General features: G+C 42.0%; 2 protein-coding genes across 2 annotated transcripts; one reads left to right on the forward strand and one right to left on the reverse strand.

The window, feature by feature from the left end:
* The first annotated feature begins 425 nt into the window (after window positions 1-425).
* Window positions 426-14648, forward strand: LOC120031080 (aldehyde dehydrogenase, mitochondrial-like). Its single transcript, XM_038976645.1, has 13 exons — window positions 426-614; window positions 1803-1907; window positions 2538-2678; window positions 7696-7775; window positions 9234-9345; window positions 10786-10914; window positions 11013-11126; window positions 11257-11359; window positions 12192-12376; window positions 12734-12898; window positions 13537-13694; window positions 13845-13959; window positions 14144-14648. The coding sequence occupies exons 1-13, from the start codon at window positions 498-500 to the stop codon at window positions 14174-14176; spliced, it is 1557 nt and encodes a 518-aa protein (XP_038832573.1). The 5' UTR covers window positions 426-497; the 3' UTR covers window positions 14177-14648.
* A 109-nt stretch (window positions 14649-14757) lies between these two features.
* On the reverse strand, window positions 14758-18050 carry LOC120030906 (taste receptor type 1 member 1-like). Its single transcript, XM_038976415.1, has 7 exons — window positions 17878-18050; window positions 17467-17767; window positions 16543-17289; window positions 16325-16417; window positions 15950-16070; window positions 15100-15777; window positions 14758-14777 (listed from the first exon to the last, which is right to left on the reverse strand). Exons 1-7 carry the CDS (start codon window positions 18048-18050, stop codon window positions 14758-14760), a joined length of 2133 nt encoding a protein of 710 aa, XP_038832343.1.
* Between the last annotated feature and the right edge of the window lie 2247 nt (window positions 18051-20297).

The raw sequence follows: 20297 nt of genomic DNA on the forward strand, positions 1-20297 counted from the left end.
TATAACTATACTTAAGTAGCACTTTAAAGTATTTTTACTTAGGTACTTTACACCACTGGAAATGAGGACGTGCATAACCTGTCTGCTTGTTTTTGGTCATGATTTCTTGTGTTGAAAATGTGCCTTAATTTACAATATTGCTTTGTAAATGTTTCCCTTACCTTGGTTGAAAAGTTTATTCTCAATTTTTTGGGGTGTTGGGGAGGCTGTTGCAAAGATGATCTGAAGTATTGTAACAAAATGTGTTTTTGAGGTCTGTTTGACATTTTTTATTTTATTTATCTAATGTTTTCCACCAATGTTTTCCTCTTTGCGAATTTGAGAGTTACCGATGCAGGCGCTATAGCCTACATTTCACTTTGTAAACATAATCTAAGGAAGGCTCTACTGCGCATGCTCTTGGGGGCGGGTGACAGATGACGATCGACTTCACTGTACAATACTTTGTGAAAGCCCGCTTTCCTGGTTGACATACACGTTTGTGTTGAAGAAGCACGATGCTCCGAATTGTGTTATCCCGAACTTTGCCTCGAATCTCTGGCATTTCGAATTGTCAGTATTCTGCGGCCGCCATCCCGGTACCAAGCGCACAGCCCGAAGTCCATTACAACAAGGTAAGCGATAAGCATTCACAACATGTAAATTACATGTTGAGTAGCTATTATCTTTGTTGCACACGACTGAAATGATCGGTTTAGTGTATTTCTGCCATGTGCAATTCATTGCAAGGCAACTAGGCTTACGTGAGAATTGCAATATCTTTTGGCCTAGATGCATTTTTTTTTTTTATTGTTGCTTGACTAGCTAGTCTACTTGTTGATAACTCTTGTTGACATTAAAACACTTGACCTGATTGAACCTTGTGAGAACGTACTTATCCGATACATTAGGTCAACTGAATTACATATACACTAGATAATTGTTGGGTATGATGGTGTTATGCAAAACTGTAATGTGACAGACAGCCAGAAACCATCCTGGGTTGCATTAATACAACGTTTGCTAGAGTTGAAAGACCAGCTTGTACATAGACAGCCACAACACATGTACATGCATGTGTTTCTGTTCAATTGTTTTGGGGGAATTTATAAAGAGACTTCTATACCACTGCAATATTATGTCAGAGACAGTATCTTACAATACTGCACAAATAAAAACTGAAGGGAATTAATGGGATGTAACTGGACAATACAGTGTTTATACTGGCTCCCAATTTATTTTCGGTCTATTGGATCAAAGAGTTGTGATAACGGCCTCCCGGGTGGCGCAGTGGTCTAGGGCACTGCATCGCAGTGCTAACTGCGCCACCAGAGTCTCTGGGTTCGCGCCCAGGCTCTGTCGCAGCCGGCCGCGACCGGGAGGTCCGTGGGGCGACGCACAATTGGCATAGCGTCGTCCGGGTTAGGGAGGGTTTGGCCGGTAGGGATATCCTTGTCTCATCGCGCTCCAGCGACTCCTGTGGCGGGCCGGGCGCAGTGCGCGCTAACCAAGGGGGCCAGGTACACGGTGTTTCCTCCGACACGTTGGTGCGGCTGGCTTCCGGGTTGGAGCGCTGTGTTAAGAAGCAGTGCGGCTTGGTTGGGTTGTGCTTCGGAGGACGCATGGCTTTCGACCTTCGTCTCTCCCGAGCCCGTACGGGAGTTGTAGCGATGAGACAAGATAGTAATTACTAGCGATTGGATACCACGAAAATGGGATAAAAATTATTTTAAAAAAAGATTAAAAAAAATAAAAAAAAGAGTTGTGATAACATCTGTAATCTAAACATAGAGCCTAATCAAATCCCCTCTGTCTCATTACAGCTGTTCATCAATAACGAGTGGCAGGATGCCGTCAGCAAGAGGTCCTTCCCCACCATCAACCCAGCCACAGGAGAGGTCATCTGTCAGGTGGCTGAGGCAGACAAGGTCAGTGGCTGGAACTGCCTTGAAACCTGGCCCTGTTCTGTCTAATTACAAGACTTACATCCTCGGTTCCTTGGAGTAATCACTGATCCAATATAGTTGGATTGGTGAACGCAGGGGTTCCACTAGCCTACATAGCTTGGACCTATGCAGTCGTAATGACTGTCTCAAGGAAGGGAGGAAGGAAGATGGCATTTTCAAAGCATTTGAACAGGCCCCTCACTGTTTCTGTATTCAACAACACTACATCCTTGGCGTGCTAAGACAACGAAGTTGCCTGAAGCAGAAACATGACAATTAGGTGTGGTCGGAGGACGAGAGGGTAAAATAACCATGGGGAAAAGTTAACCGTAACAACAGGTGTAATTAGAGCACAATCTTGCAGGGGCCAGGTGTGTGACCATCTTTTTTGTGTTATTACACTGTCGTAATTTAATTACTTGATAAGTAATTTTTTTAAATGATGTCTGATGATCTATGGGTGAAACGTTGTTGTAAATTAATATCACCTACGAGCATGAGCAGCAGTGTGCGGCGTTGTCATTTCTATTTTCCATTTTTTAAATGATATGATCTAATATTTATTTTAATCTCCCTCTGTTTTCCCCCTGGCCTCCTTCTCCCTCTTTCCAGGCAGATGTGGACAAGGCTGTGAAGGCTGCCAGGGAGGCCTTCAGGTTTGGGTCACCATGGCGACGCATGGACGCGTCGGACCGCGGGCTGCTCCTGAGCCGACTGGCAGACGCAATCGAGAGGGACACAGCCTACCTAGCGGTCAGTGACGCCGTCCCATTACTGCTGGTCAATGGAAATGATTAACCTGAAGTGGTGTTATGAGTGGCTAATTAGATGCACAACATTCCTGGTCTGGCACTCATGCCAAAGAAAGCAAAGTTGTTGGGGTTGTATTAGAGTTTACTTGTGTGGCACTGGCACAAATGTTACCTTCCAGTGGTGGAAACATTTTACCCAGAAATATTATCTTCAAAAAATGTATGTTCATATAGATTTATTTGGCTTGTAAACAGCAGCACCATATTTTGCAGAGTCACAGAGTGTATTATAAGAGAGTAGGATTGTTAGTACAGTATTTAGGTTGGACTTGATTAACTACTGTCAGATTTGCTTATCAAGGGTGCAAGGTCCATCAGGTCTGGAAATAGCACTGATTCTGTCCACTGAACCGGCTCCACCTACATGTTAAATATGGATATGGGGTGTATGTGAGAGGGAGTCTGTCCAGAGCCAACACCAGTGACTCGTTAGTACTTGTAAGACTGGCTAATCTGTTCAAGTATGTACAGTCCAATGTGCTCAACATGAACTGTATGTGCCTGTAAATGTTGTATATAGATACATTTTGCAGTGTGTGTTATGTTGACCACATATACTCTTGTGTTCCCATTTGCCAAGCCAAATAAATGGTGCGTGGACGACGATAATCTTTGATTCACTCTTGACGATGAGCCAATTAATTCCCTGGGGTTTGTCTTGCTTGTGCAACGGTCTCTGTTTTTCAAAATATACTGGTGTTTAACTGGACTCTGAACTGATTAATACCCTGTAGCAGAAAATAGTCCCTGTAATTTGATATGACATTGTTATAGTATAACATCTGTTTAGCCCATTAGCAGCATGTTACAGAGCCTATCTCTAAATACATACTGTATGCTTCTGTGTACAACACTGATTTTCCATTAGCTTTTTCTAGGAAGGTATAGCAATCTGGCATTTTTCTTTAATTCAAAATTTTTTATGGGGTAGATCAGCTTTAACATTGCAGATGGCTTCCAGCAATGTAATTGTCTGCATTGTTTCCAATCCCCCATATATTCAGAAAGTTTTCAGACCCATTGACTTTTTTCACATTTTGTTACGTTACAGACTTATTCTAAAATGGATTTTAAAAACTGATCTCTTCAATCTACACACAGTACTCCATAATGAAAAAGCAAAAACAGGTTTTTAGAAATGTTTGCAAATATATTAACAATAAAAAAATGAAATATCAAATTTAAAAAATATTTAATTTGCAATCAATTTGCAAACATTTCTAAAAACATGTTTTCACTTTGTCATTAAGGGGTAGTTTGTGTCGAGGGGTGAAAAAAAACATATTTAATCCATTTTGAATTCAGGCTGTAATACAATAACATGTGGAATAAGTCAAGGGGTATGAATACATTCTGAAGGTACTGTGCATTCAGAATGTATTCAGACCTCTTTAATTCTTCAACATTTTGTTAAGTTTTTGTAACATTTTGTTACGTTTTTGTAACATTTTGTTACGTCTAAAATTGATTAATGTTTTTTTCACTTGTCAATCTACACACAATACCTCATAATGACAAAGCAAAAACAGGTCCATTTTTTTGGGTTGCAAATGTAGTTCAAATAAAAAGAGCTGAAATATCACATTCACATAAGTATTCAGACCCTTTACTCAGTACTTTGTTGAAGCACCTTCGGCAGCGATTACAGCCTCAAGTCTTTTTGTGTATGACGCTACAAGCTTGGCACACCTGTATTTGGGGAGTTTCTCCCATTCTTCCCTGCAATCATCTCAAGCTCTGTCAGGTTGGATAGGGTGCGTCACTGCACAGTTATTTTCAGGTTATTTGTTAGATTGGGTTCAAGTTCGGGCTCTGGCTGGGCCACTCAAGGAAATTCAGAGACTTGTGCCAGGTCATTGTCCTGTTGGAAGGTGAACCTTCACCCCAGTCTCAGGTCCTGAGCGCTCTGGAGCAGGTTTTCATCAAGGATCTCTCTGTACTTTGCTCTGTTCATCTTTCCCTCGATCCTGATTAGTCTCCCAGTGAAAAACATCCCCACAGCATGATGCTGCCACCACCATGCTTCACCGTAGGGATGGTGTCAGGTTTCCTCCAGATGTGATGCTTGGGATTCAGGCCAAAGAGTTCAATCTTGGTTTCATCAGACCAGATAATCTTATTTGTAATGGTCTGAGAGTTCTTTAGGTGCCTTTTGGAAAACTCCAAGCGAGCTGTCATATGCCGACAGACAAGTTCCTTATTTTTCCCCACTTGCCTCTTCCATTTTTGCAGTAATGCTGCAATTAGTTGGTTGTAATTTTGTGTAGAGCAGACATTTCTATATATTTTTGTTAACTGCATGTGTGACAACTCCACCAGTCCTATTTATGATATAATTTACAAAGATTATTCCTATTTTTTTTTATATAGTCAATATATTTATATATTATCAATTAGTATATTTTAGTTTAACCATAATATTATTTGTATTTTTTTCCCCTGTATTTTCTGGTGGATTCAACTGAAATTGCAACCAAGTTTCTATGGCTTGTTTTTAAAAAAGCGATATTTTGGAGATTATTTCATTTTCAAATAACCGAAAGAGAGGTTGTAATCTGAATAAAGGGGAAAAGGCCATTCTTGAACATGGGGTGAGACATTCTTACTAATCTGCTAGAGAACCAGTTTGTATTCAGTTTAACTCTTGTATGAATGTAGTCTTTAGTGAGAGGTCTAATGCTTTGATATTTAATAATTTCTGCCCTTCGAATTCATATTCACTATATAAATAGGCCCTTTTAATTTTGTCTGGCTTGCCGTTCCAAATAAAATTGAATATTCTTTGCTCATGTAATTTAAAAAACAAGTAGCTAGGTGTAGGTAATCCCATAAGCATATACAGTTGAAGTCAGAAGTTTACATACACTTTGGTTGGAGTCATTAAAACTATTTCTTTCAACCATTCCACAAATTTCTTGTTAACAAACTATAGTTTTGGCAAGTTGGTTAGGACATCTACTTTGTGCATGACACAGGTAATTTTTCTAACAATTGTTTACAGACAGATTATTTCACTTATAATTCACTGTATCACAATTCCAGTGGGTCAGAAGTTTATATACACTAAGTTGACTGTGCCTTTAAACAGCTTGGAAAATTCCAGAAAATGATGTCATGGCTTTAGAAGCTTCTGATAGGCTAATTGACATCATTTGAGTCAATTGGAGGTGTATCTGTGGATGTATTTCAAGGACTACCTTCAAACTCAGTGCCTCTTTGCTTGACATCATGGGAAAATCTAAAGAAATCAGCCAAGACCTCTGAAAAAAAATGGTAGACCTCCACAAGTCTGGTTCATCCTTGGGAGCAATTTCCAAACACCTGAAGGTACCACGTTCATCTGTACAAACAATAGTATGCCAGTATAAACACCATGGGACCATGCAGCCGTCATACAGCTCAGGAAAGAGACACGTTCTGTCCCCTAGAGATGAACGTACTTTGGTGCAAAAAGTGCAAATCAATCCCAGAACAACAGCAAAGGACCTTGTGAATATGCTGGAGGAAACAGATACAAAAGTATCTATATCCACAGTAAAACAAGGCCTATATCGACATAACCTGAAAGGCCGCTCAGCAAGGAAGAAGCTACTGCTCCAAAACCACCATTAAAAAAGACAGACTACGGTTTGCAACTGCACATGGGGACAAAGATCGTACTTTTTGGAGAAATGTCCTCTGGTCTGATGAAACAAAAATAGAACTGTTTGGCCATAATGACCGTCGTTATGTTTGGAGGAAAAAGGGGGAGGCTTGCAAACCGAAGAACACCATCCCAACCGTGAAGTACGGGGGTGGCAGCATCATGTTGTGGTGGTGCTTTGCTGTGGGAGGGACTGGTGCACTTCACAAAATAGATGTCATCATGAGGCAGGAAAATTATGTGGATATATTGAAGCATCTCAAGACATCAGTCAGGAAGTTAAAGCTTGGTCGGAATTGGGTCTTCCAAATGGACAATGATCCCAAGCATACTTCCAAAGTTGTGGCAAAATGGCTTAAGGACAACAAAGTCAAGGTATTGGAGTGGCCATCACAAAGCCCTGACCTCAATCCTATAGAAAATTTGTGGGCAGAACTGAAAAAGCGTGTGCGAGCAAGGAGGCTTACAAACCTGACTTAGTTACACCAGCTCTGTCAGGAGGAATGGGCCAAAATTCACCCAACTTATTGTGGGAAGCTTGTGGAAGGCTACCCGAAATGTTTGACCCAAGGTAAACAATTTAAAGGCAATGCTACCAAATACTAATTGAGTGTATGTAAACTTCTGACCCACTGGGAATGTGATGAAAGAAATAAAAGCTGATATAAATCATTCTCTCTACTATTATTCTGACATTTCACATTCTTAAAATAAAGTGGTGACCCAAATTGACCAAAGACGGACTTTTTACTCGGATTAAATGTCAGGAATTGTGAAATACTGACTTTAAATATATTTGGCTCAGGTGTATGTAAACTTCCGACTTCAACTGTAGGTAAACTGGGATATGATTCAAGAGTTTATCAGGTTGATTTTTCCACAAATAGACAGGTATTTTCCTCTCCATGGTAGCAAGATCTTATCTATTTTTGCAAACTTTCTGTTAAAATGTATTGTAGTGAGAATTTTTTTCTTTCGGAATATGTCCACATCACCGTCAGACAATTTTATTGGTAAACTATACGGTAATGTAAAAGTTGTATTTTTTTTTAGTGATCCAATACGTAATATAGTACAATTATCATCATTTGGTTTTAATCCAGAGAGGTTAGCAAAAGTATCTAGATCCTCTGAGGCTGTGGAGGGATCCAAATTGTGGTTTTAAAAGAAAACATGAATCATCAGCGTACAACGACACCTTTTGTCTGACAGTGTTACGTATTACAGAATACAGCCTTGCTACTATCTGTCTCATTCAAACTTCATTAATTAGGCCATGGCGGAACTCTGACACTTTGACCTTATTTTGCCATAGGAACTGGAGACCCTGGACAATGGGAAGCCCTATGCCGTGTCCTACAGCGTGGACGTGCCCATGGTGGTCAAGTGCCTCAGGTCAGTCACAGTAATAAAAATTGCAGGGTGTATGTGTGAGCGGTGAAATGAACGCATGCATTAAATCCTTGGGGGGGGGGGGGGGATCAGGCTTTCAGCTCGACTGCCGACAGCCTTTGGAATGCCCCCCGGGATCACCTGAAGGCACCACAGACTCTGGGCTCCTTTAAAACGGGCCTAAAAACCTTTCTCTTTAGGAAGGCTTTCTGTTGATAGCTGTGCTCCTTGGTGACCTTGTCCTTTGTTGTGTCAGCTGTGTTCTTTGTGTCAGTTGCCTTTCAATTTTCTCCCCTTTTCTCCCCAATTTTCGTGGTATCCAATCGCTAGTAATTACTATCTTGTCTCATCGCTACAACTCCCGTACGGGCTCGGGAGAGACGAAGGTCGAAAGCCATGCGTCCTCCGAAGCACAACCCAACCAAGCTGCACTGCTTCTTAACACAGCGCGCCTCCAACCCGGAAGCCAGCCGCACCAATGTGTCGTAGGAAACACCGTGCACCGGGCCCCCTTGGTTAGAGCGCACTGCGCCCGGCACGCCACAGGAGTCGCTGGAGCGCGATGAGACAAGGATATCCCTACCGGCCAAACCCTCCCTAACCCGGACGACGCTAGGCCAATTGTGCGTCGCCCCACGGACCTCCCGGTCGCGGCCGGCTGCGACAGAGCCTGGGCGCGAACCCAGAGACTCTGGTGGCACAGCTAGGAGGCATGTCAGTTGCCTTCTAACGTTCTATTTGGTTTTTATTTTATGCACTTTGATATTATTCTGTATAATGAAAAGTGCCTTACAAATGTAATTTATTATTATTATTAGTTTCTGCAAACCAACATGTATGAGTTGTCATAAATCTTAAGTGCCAGATGTGGCATTATGCTATATGGTTGAATGTTTGTTACATTTCAAGTGTGTGTGTGAAGTTGTAGGGTGAGGCAGAGACAGAATGGTGGGAAAGAGAGGGGGGAAAAGAGGGTGAGACTGACTTACTGTGAATTAGTTCTTAGAAGAATGTGACTGCAGACTGCCAAACCTCCCTTATTTGATTGGCTGGCACCCATCACCATGACCTAGACTGCTTACTGTATACTCACTGTGGATCTAATCACTATCTCAATCTACTGCAAGTCTGCTTGTTTACCTTTTAATAGATTGGAAATAGACTCATTTACAGTTTCTTTCTTTGAAAAAATAAATAAAAATGAATTTCCCTCTACTCTTGATATCTGAAACTATAGTTTCTGCAGTTCTATTTCATAATAAACATTTATACATGGTAGCCCTACGGAGTCTAGTGTCCTCCTGGTATTTACTGAATATGGAATGTAGTGAGTACTTAAAGCAGTTGAGAAATATTGACACTCCCCATATCCCTTTTGATGTATTTGAAAGGTGTAATATTTTGGAGGATTCTTGAGTCCAAGTGTTTACTGTCTGTCTGTGTGTGCATGTGTGTGCACAGGTACTATGCAGGCTGGGCAGATAAGTGGGAGGGGAAGACCATTCCCATTGATGGAGACTTCTTCTGCTACACCCGCCATGAGCCCATCGGTGTGTGTGGCCAGATCATCCCGGTGAGTGAGTGAAGGAGCTGTTCAGTGGTTAGGAATGGACCTCCTTGATGAATCTTAAACCATTTAGGGGTTAGGAATGGAACTCCTTGATGAATCTTAAACCGTTTAGGGGTTAGGAATGGAACTCCTTGATGAATCTTAAACAACATTCTCAATATGCTTCCTCAAAAGTTCATATTCAGATTTGGTATTTTTAACCAGCTAACCTGTCACTAGTGTATTTTTTTTTTAAATTTAAAAAGAATTTCACCTTTATTTGACTAGTGGAACTTCCCTCTGCTGATGCAGTTGAGAACAAGTTCTTATTTACAACTGCGACCTGGCCAAGATAAAGCAAAGCACTGCGACACAAACACAGAGTTACACATGGGATCAACAAACGTACAGTCAATAACACAATAGAAAAATCTATATACAGTTTGTGCAAATGTAGTAAGATTAGGAAGGTAAGGCAATAAATAGGCCATAGTGGTGAAATAATTACAATTTAGCATTAACACTGGAGTGATATATGTGCAGAAGATGAATGTGCAAGTAGAGATACTGGGGTGCAAAGGAGCAAAAAAATAAATAACAATATGGGGATGAGGTAGTTGGGTGGGCTTTTTACAGATGGGCTGTGTACTGGTGCAATTCTCGGTAAGCTGCTCTGACAGCTGATGCTTAAAGTTAGTGAGGGAGATATAAGACTCCAGCTTCAGTGATTTTTGCAATTCGTTCCAGTCACTGACAGCAGAGAACTGGAAGGAAAGGTGGCCAAAGGAGGAGTTGGCTTTGGGGATGACCAGTGAAATATACCTGCTGGAGCGGGTGCTACGGGTGGGTGCTGCTATGGTGACCAGTGAGCTGAGATAAGGCGGGGCTTTACCTAGCAAAGTCTTATAGATGACCTGGAGCCAGTGGGTTTGGCGACGAATATGAAGCGAGGGCCAGCCAACGAGAGCATACAGGTCGCAGTGGTGGGTAGTATATGGGGCTTTGGTGACAAAACGGATGGCACTGTGATCGACTACATCCAATTTGCTGAGTAGAGTGTTGGAGGCTATTTTGTAAATGACCAGCGTTGCCAATTTGTGGCCCCTTTCCTCTTGCCTGTGAGAGCAGGTGTGTTTGCTCTGTCTGTCATGGTGAAAGAGACTGGGAGTGGAGAGGAATTAAGAGCAGGCAGAGCTGTTTCAGTGAGCTGGCTTCAGTCCCACCAGTCTCATGGTGAAAGAGACTGGGAGGAGGGAGAGGGGTAATTTAATGCGACACCCTGCCTCCAAAACCTGGTAGGGCTGCAAGGCTGTGTTGTGTAAATATAGTGGCAGCCTGGACTTTAATGTGTTGAGTGCATGCATGGATTTATGTCTGTGTACTTTGCACGTGTTTATGCACACGTTTGACATGGGCTGTCTTCACTCTACCGTTCACTCTCTTCCTCTCTCTATCTTCCCTCAGTGGAACTTCCCTCTGCTGATGCAGGCATGGAAGCTGGGGCCAGCTCTGGCTACAGGCAACACTGTGGTGATGAAGGTGGCTGAGCAGACCCCCCTCACTGCCCTGTATGTGGCCAGTCTCATCAAGGAGGTTGGTACACTAATACACACATAACACACAAACACACCCTCCTTACCACACTTCTTAAGCCCCCCCCCCCCCCCCCCCCTTCTCTCTCTCTCTCTCAGGTTGGTTTCCCTCCAGGTGTGGTGAACATCCTGCCTGGTATGGGTCCATCTGCTGGTTCTGCCATCGCCTCCCACATGGATGTGGATAAGGTGGCTTTCACAGGATCTACTGAGGTAAGACAGACCGCCCATACTTTAGGCATCTCAAAGAACTGAGTCACTGCTTTCAAATGGCCAATGTGTATTAGTGTGTGTATGAGAATGAGCCTTGTGCTGTCTAAGCAGCTCCATGCTCTGTGTCCAGGTAGGTCACCTGATCCAGCAGGCATCTGGCTCCAGCAACCTGAAGAAGGTCACTCTGGAGCTGGGAGGAAAGAGCCCCAACATAATCATGTCTGATGCCAACAGTGAGTATGGCTCAAGGCAACTTTACTTTTGGGATGGACATCCAGTTAGAAATATGTAAAAAATGGGAACACTTAATTTGGACAGTCTGCTACAGATTATTTAGCAATATCTTAAGCAAAGCGTGGTGTCCGTTTTTATTTATGAAATATCAATTGCAGCAGGCATCTGCTACTTTTACAACGGACATCTACCAGAGGAGGCTGATGGGATGAGCTATAGGAGGACGGGCTCATTGTAATGACTGGAATGGAATCAATGGAACGGTGTCAAAAATGTTTTCCATATGTTTGACATGTTTGATACCGTTCTGTTTATTTCATTCCAGCATTACAATGAGCCCGTCCTCCTATAGTACCTCCTCTGAAATCTACTAAGGCGTGTGCATGTTTGCCTGTGTGTCTTTATTTGTTTGATTGTGATTGCTGTGTCTGACTTGGCCGATATGTTTCGACTTGAGGTTCAGCAGTAAATACACCTTCCGCTTCAAGTCAAAACCTTGCTCAGCTATAATGTTTGCACCGCAGTGACAAATGCAGGATATGGCCAGAAAGCGTACCTCAATCCAGGGATGGAAGATGTCACTGTACTCCTAATTATTCCATTATTCGACATGGAAAATCAAGAAGATTGAAATACTGCTAGTTTTTTAAACTGCCTTTTTCATTAGCATGCTAGGCTAGCTAATGCTAAAGCAGCCCATTGGATTCCACAACTCTTCCGGCAGCTACTCACCCCAAGGCCAGGTGTCAATTTCATGGAGTCCAATGCTGCAAAACGTCAAGTGGAAACACATCGGCTATGTATGACTGTGTTCTCTCTCTCTTTCTGCAGTGGCGGAGGCAGTGGAACAGTCCCACTTTGCCCTGTTCTTTAACCAGGGCCAGTGCTGCTGTGCCGGCTCCCGTACATACGTGCAGGACACCATCTATGATGAGTTTATGGAGCGCAGTGTGGAGCGGGCCAAGAGCAGGGTGGTGGGAGACCCCTTCAACTTGAAGACTGAGCAGGGACCGCAGGTTAGAAATACTGCATGGTGCACAAACACACACCTAGACGAGTAGAGTAGGAGTTGAAGACACACACCCAAACGAGTGGAGTAGGAGTTGAAGACGCACACCCAGACGAGTAGAGTAGGAGTTGAAGACACACACCCAAACATAAGACACTGGATAAAAATAGAAGAGCTGCACACTCTATTGTACTGAAATAACTGTGGTACCAGCATTTCCAAATGCAGAGCCTTTATCAGAAAACAACTACAAGAACGCACACATATACACAAGCACATGTAGTCTGGTTTGGTTTATAGCTCTCTTCCTAACACATTAATAAGACACCCACTTACGAGCACTGTAAAACGGTTCCCTATCTAGGTGGATGAGGAACAGTTCAAGAAGATTCTGGGCTACATCAGCAGTGGGAAGCGTGAGGGGGCCAAGCTGATGTGCGGGGGAGGGGTGGCTGCAGACCGTGGCTACTTCATCCAACCAACCATTTTTGGAGATGTCCAGGACGGCATGACCATCGCCCGTGAGGAGGTACAGCATGGCATTTATTATTAACAACTCACTCTTCATGAAACTGGCTGTCAAGATTCACCATTTTGGCTCTTGGGGCTGCCTTGACAGCATCCCCCTACTGGCTATACCATGAAAATGAAAAGCCTGTATATTTTGGTTGTCTAAAGTATATTTGTGTGGCTATTCTGAAGCTAGAATCCTTAGTTGCTACATTCATTTTTGAACTTGTAAATTAATGATATATACCCATTGATTCTTAAAGAATAGAATGTATAAATGCCTCATGAGCTTAGTTCATACCCTGTCATACCCCATCAGAACCTACAATATAAGCTTGTTTTACCCCAGTGTTTGTAAACAACAAATGTAAACAAACAATGTATAGCTTCAAAACATGGTTAAAACTATACATTGGATATCACGGATGGTCAGTCCTTGATGTCTATGTACCGTCTATGAATTTGAGTGGTTACATTTTTCCATCCCTTAGCTTTTTAGCGAAACTGTGGCGAGGAGAACACTTGTTTCAATTAAGTATTCTAGCTCAAAGGAAAGTAGCCAGACAAGATCATACATGTGTCTCTTCAGAGAACAGATCTCTTTAGGTTAGATTCTTTAAATGAATTTCTCCTCTATAACACTTTGTCTGTGTTCAGATCTTTGGGCCGGTGATGCAGATCCTGAAGTTTAAGACTCTGGAGGAGGTGGTTGAGAGAGCCAACGACACAAAGTACGGCCTGGCAGCTGCTGTCTTCACCAAAGACATCGACAAGGCCCACTACATCTCTAGCGGACTTCGCGCCGGCACTGTCTGGTACGCTGATTTCTAGCTTACTTTATTTTACAATATGTCCATCAAATTGTCCATTTCTTTCCGTAGTATTAAGGTCCAGAGGTTGGTTGAAGTTGACCCATTTATAATCCGCTAATTGTGTATGTGGTTTGTCCATTTCTTTCTCCTAAGGATTAATTGCTATGATGTGTTTGGAGCACAAGCCCCCTTCGGTGGCTACAAATATTCTGGTAACGGTCGTGAGCTGGGAGAGTATGGCCTGGACAACTACACTGAAGTGAAAACGGTAAAGACCCCATAACCACCACAATACTGTAGGATAAAATTTTCAGGCCCCAATACGTAAATGTATGAACGCTGTTGCCACGTTACATACGTAATAAACAGCAACATCTCACAAGCAGCTGTATGTATGTTCACAAAATGTGTTAATGTCAAAGTTTCAAAACATATTTTATTCTTTACCTCAGGTAACAATCAAGGTCCCTCAGAAAAACTCATAAAGACGTCTGAACTCTGCCTCCAATCAAGGAAACTAACTGACCATAGTAAGGCTCTATGGGACTAAATCAGCCTTTATTTTGTTTATCACAGTCCTCAGTTATTCAGTTGGACTTCAGTGTTACTTAGCCTCTGTACTTATCTCTAACTTCATGCAAAGAATTTCCAAACAAGATGAGAAAACAATTACAGACATGGTACTGTTTACAACCAGCTTGTACAGCCTTGTTTACAACCAGCTTGTACAGCCTTGTTTACAACCAGCTTGTACAGCCTTGTCAAACTTCAACAGCTTATTTTAAGCATTTCATAGACCATGCCATAATATTTCATAAGACTTATTTCAGTCATTATGTTCATCCTGTTTTAATATGCTGAATCCCTGCTACAATGCAGAGTAGTTTTGTACTCTTGTAGAGTGAAAGTGTGAACTTTGAAAGGATTTTGGATAATAAATGCACTTGATACACGCTATTACTTGCTTTGAACTTACTGTCATCTGATTGGACAAACATTAATTGCAAAAGTGTTTTATTAATAGGCAAACAATTAAAATGCTTTTAAGGAGGAAAACGGTATGGGATTACAAAATATTGATATAGACTGAAAAGAAACAAATCACAAAACACAGTAGTGGCAGTTCTAGTGCCACACAAGTCATATGTCTCAACATCTGTACATTATCTAGGTTGACGTGTGTAACTCTGGATTGCAGTTTGAAAATAGGCTGCTGTATTATGTTCAGGTGTAACGATAATGATATAGCATTTAGGGAAGAAGTAACCAAAGAGTATACCATACAGACTGCACAGCACAGAGAAAGGATTGACGGAGAGTGTGTGCTTTCCTTTGGTAGACAGGTGCACCGTCAGAGAGATGACCCAAGAGATGAAGAAGATAAGCAAGCTGAAAGTGATAGATTTACCCTCGTTGTAGTTTTTGGGCAGGTCAGTTCCCATGTAGGCAAAACTAAAGCATGCAATACCCAGCAAAGCGGCGAACAGTACTATCACATAAAAGATGGGGATGACTCCATATGTGCAATCCAAAATTACCTCGCTATACAATGTTATCTGATTGGGCCTGGGTCCTTCAATGGCTATCCACAAAATGCACAGAAACAGCATTATGACAGTGGTTGTGATAATAGTGATCCACTGACCACCATGCTTGACCCAGAAATCATAAGCTTTGGGCAGTTTGGCGGCCATTTTGAAGATACAGACAATCTGGAAGGAGCGAACAGCGAGACAGGACAGGCATGCCACATAGAAGACTATAAACACAGAATTGCGTAAGGTGCAGATGGCCTCTGTGGGTTTGCCAATGTAGAGGAAGACGCTGGAGGAGGACATGGACAAGCAACACAACATGAAGAAGCAGAGCCTCCCACCGGCTGACTTTACTACAGGGGTGTCATTCTTATATAGGAACAGAACCAAGATGGCCATTGAGATGAGGATGATGGAGCTGGCCTGGAACATCAGAAAAATGGCCAACGGAGCATCAGAATGCAGATACTCTATAGAGCGCTTAGTGCATGAGGTACTGCCAATCCTGGCCCACTCATCCTTTTGGCATGCTATGCAGCTGTAGGGATCGGCTGTTGGGAGAGGAAGGGAAGAGAAAGTCTGGGTGACAGATTCTAATATGTGTACAGATAACAATTTTTGTCATGTGATTCATAGGTAATAAATGGTGCCAGGTGTTCTTTCTGACCGATTGACCTGTCAAGGAAAAACTCCAGGCAAAAACAAAGTCATGTTGCTCAGTACCTGTGTGGTTGATGTACTTTCCATCAGAGCAGATCTCACAGTCAAAACAGCAGGTGTGGAAGCCAGTTTGAACTCTTCTGGAGCCAGATTTACACTCACTAGAACACTGCAGAACGGGAGCCTGCAAGAAGTAGGAACAGCTTAAAATATCACTGTGGAAAAGACCAGCATCAGTGATCACTAATTTGAATACCACGCAGTGTTTTGATGGTGTGTAATGTATACTTGCATGCTTTTGAAGAATGTAGTACTAACCTTTGTGCCCTCAAACCAATGTATGAGAGTTTCATTAATATGGAAGCTTGGTGTGGGGTTGGTAAGGTATGAGCCAATGTCCACATTAGAACATGTTTTATTTTTGCAGTCCCAGTGTACAATGTCGTAATGAGCCGGTGGGTCCCCGTTCTCATCAAACTCTATACTTTGATTGTCCAATTTGAATTTGACCTGTTTTAGTGCCTCCGTGACCTGGGAATGCAAGACAAAATGGTCAAATAAAAGATGGCGTCAATTATTAACCATATTATTAACCATATTTTTGGTGATGTGGTTGACCATAAGGCTTCATGTTGAAGGAGATGCAGCTCAGTTACCATGTAAGGATAAGCAATGATTTCTGAGTTGGCACAGTTCCGTGTCCCACACCGCAAAGCATTGTGGAGTGCATGAGCCACAGCATACACTGCAGAGTAGATGACAAAGCTGTATGTCGGGTCCTCTCCAATAATTGTCTGGGCACTGGTGGAGTTGCAGTCAGAGCAAATCTGACCACATCTTTCCTTCAAGTCCATGTCAGTGCATGCATTCTCATGTCTGGATTTTACTGTGTTGTTAATGAACTCATCAAATCCTCTCAGGTCCTTGTGCCTCTGTACAGTGACACCTAAGACCGTCCCTATCCTCTCAATCTGACTCTTCTTGATCAACTCTTGGTTCATGGACCATGTCTCACTAGCGATCCATATCTTCTCCTTCACTCTGAGATCTATGGCCTTTTGGATGAAAGGAATGACAAACTCCACATTGGCAAAGACTACAATAACCTGGACATTGAACATGGCTATGTTGTTGAATAGACGCCCTATTAAGGATTGGTTTTGGGGAATGGTGTCTTGGTATGCCAAACAGATGTTAGCTGGTCTAATCTCATCCTGAAAAACTGCCAAGGCGTCTCTGCTGTAGTCATTGTCACCACCGATGAAAGCCACCCAGTTCCAGTTAAACTGTTGGAGTATACGGACTATAGACTCCACCTGATATTTGTCACTGGGAATGGTTCGGAAAAAGGAGGGAAATCTGTTTTTGGAGCTCAGTTTGACACTTGATGCCCCATGAGTCACCTGTTGAAGTAAAACACAAAACGATAATGCTTTTTGAGAACAAGGATTGTTACAGTAGAGGTATATATTTATATTGCAGTGTTCTACAGACCCATTCCTGAAGAGTACAAACACAAGGCAGCTACTGTATAAATAGCACCATCATGAGGTTATATTGTGCCATAAAATACTACTTACCATTGGAATCATCTCAGACATGTACAGAGGGGCGACACTGATGGTTTGGCTGCTTCCAAACGGGCCAGTGACTGAGATGACTTTAGGTCTGTAGTTTGTACCGTTCCACACGGGGATGGCTCCTCTTCTCTTTTGGGTCAGAAAGTCCAGAGCAGCCCCATAACTGAGCAAGTCTGAGCAGTAGTCAAAAATCTCATAGCCCAGGCTGATGCCAGGCAACAGCAATGTGGAGTTGTTTATCTCTTCAATAGCAAACCTCATGACTTGAATCTGCTGGTAGCTTGCTGAGGAAAATTTAAACCTGGAATGTAGAAGGTTGCATAGTTTTACTGTCAATGTGTGCAACAAAAAAAGTTTGACCTTTACAGTATTGTTTTTTCCCCCCAGGGGTGAAAGCAGACTTTGCCTTACCTGTGACATTGAAGCACCTCAGGTTTTCTGTTTTCAGTGTCAGTCGCTGTACCAGTCACTCCATACTTCTCATGCAGCTGGAATAGTCCTCCCAAAATGTAGTCTCCATCCAGGCTGAGTTGTGGTAAAGAGGAGCATGTGTCACTTTGTTTCATCAGGTGAAATGACGCCATCACCACAAGAAACAACATTGTAGGTTTCTAAGTAAGAGTGAGTTGTTAGAGCAGAGGCTGAAATGCTCTCCATCTACTGAGGTGACTGATATCAATCATCTTTCACTCTGTTTTACATGTTGCGTTACTTCCTTGTTTTTGTTCCGTGCTTCTGATACCTGGATAACCACATCCACCTTTCCATGGTCAGGCTATTATGGAAACATGTCTTGAGGTTTATGAAAATATCTGTCATATCTGTCAGGTCTTTCACATATCCCTTTATACAAAATAATTTGACATTTCCACCAGAGGAGGCTGGTGGGAGGAGCTATAGGAGGACGGGCGCATTAATGGATGGAATGCGGTGTGTGGGTAAAATCGCTGGGGAAGCCAAGCCAGAATAAATAGCCATATTACAACCTATGTGTTGTGATAATTCATAGTTCATATGCCTTGAAACCGTGATACATAGGCCTAAGGCTGAGACAATAAGAAGACACAGTGGCAGAATAAATTCAACCACGCCTTTGTTTCTTCACAAAACCAGAGAGCAACCTGTCTGGTGAAGTCCACAAAGCATATTGCATGTACCAATCAGTTACATGACCTACAGCATGGTCAAGCAATTGAATGTTTCCGACATTTTAGGACCACTAAAGAACTATTGATTTAGAACCACTGAGAGTTACTGCAGGTCCCAAAGAAAACAGGAGCTGCCTCCACTATTCCAGCACCATTTCACCTTTAACATCATCAAATCACCTCTGCTTAGTCTAATACAGTGACAACTAAAAGATACCAAAAACAATTTAGTACAATAAACATAAGATAAATATGATGTAGTCATGCGCGTTTGTGCAAATAGAAAAAACATGTAGACTCACCATACTTGTAGAGAATGCCAATGCCATTCTCTCTTTCACATTTATAAAACGGTCTATCACTCTGTCATACAGTACACTTTCATTTTTTGTCCTAGGCTACCTGGCTAAAATGCTTGCTCGCCTAATTTCATTTCATGGGCAATGTTAGCTAGTTAACATTAGCCTTCTACATCTAGCTACATATTGAACTTCCATCCTCTCTGGCCAGGGGCACAATGTATGAATTTATGGTTGGATCAGAATCGCCATTATAATCATTGGCCAGTACAGAGAATGAATTAAAACCACAAGTCCAAATCCCTATCATCCATAGCTAATTTAGGAAAGGGACAATTTTAGATAACTAGCTAACCACCAGAGGACAATACAATGAGATGCACAACCAGCTTCTGTCAATGTTTGCTCTCGATGCAATGTGATTGGAGTGAAGCCAAATCCAAACTGACTTCCCTTGACACTTTTTTTGTGTGCGCCAGGACCATTCACAGTTGATCTACACTGATTGGCTATTATTTTATACAAAAGGCTCACTGGCTTGCCTTGCATTCAATGCTACTGGCGGCATCAATGTCATACTCTTTTGAACCAAACAGCACTATGCAATTTACATATGTTCATCATTTGCATCATTTGCATCTGAAAGACACTGTTCATGCACCACTTGTTGCCATCCCCACAAAATAGCTTGAAAACAGAGTTTTACATCAGTCCTGCCTAGGGTAGTGACCAAAGTGGCTCCGATAGACATGGCAGCTTTGTTTCTAGCTCCTAATGCTAAATATGTGTATGCAACCAATACAATTTGAACGGGAGGGGTATATTACTGGTAACTTTCGAAGTTTACCAACCAGCATTTGGGTAATTTCAAGTTTCTTTTGAATTTCTAATCACAGGACATCTGGTGGTATTTTGTGGTACTTCAGATTATCACAGGTGTCTAATTATCTCTGTCCCTTTGCATGGCCTTATTTATCACATGTAAAATATATGAATTAATCAGATAACATGATCCTAAATATGAACCATCAACTTAGGGAATACCATTTGTTTTAATATGAGGATTTCAGCATTAAATATACTTTATTTTTTACAAACTTATCTTTGTTAAAGTTTTCGCACCAAACTGGTGGCAGTTGTGAAAAGTCAAGTTGGAAGAGTTGCAGAGTTTATTGAAAATAATGCCATCTTTTAGATTGTTTCATTAATTAGGTTATTTTCTAATTAACCATATGGTCTATTCACTAGAAACTCATCGACCCAATGCCATTTTTGTGTGTAAAATAGTTATGGCATTCTCTGAAAGGTACATGTTTACATCTTCAATATACATCCCCACAAAAATACATCCTTCAAATGCCCAGCTACCATAAACATTCAGAGC

This window comes from Salvelinus namaycush, chromosome 37 (genome assembly GCF_016432855.1).
Source record: "Salvelinus namaycush isolate Seneca chromosome 37, SaNama_1.0, whole genome shotgun sequence".
NCBI lineage: Eukaryota > Metazoa > Chordata > Actinopteri > Salmoniformes > Salmonidae > Salvelinus > Salvelinus namaycush.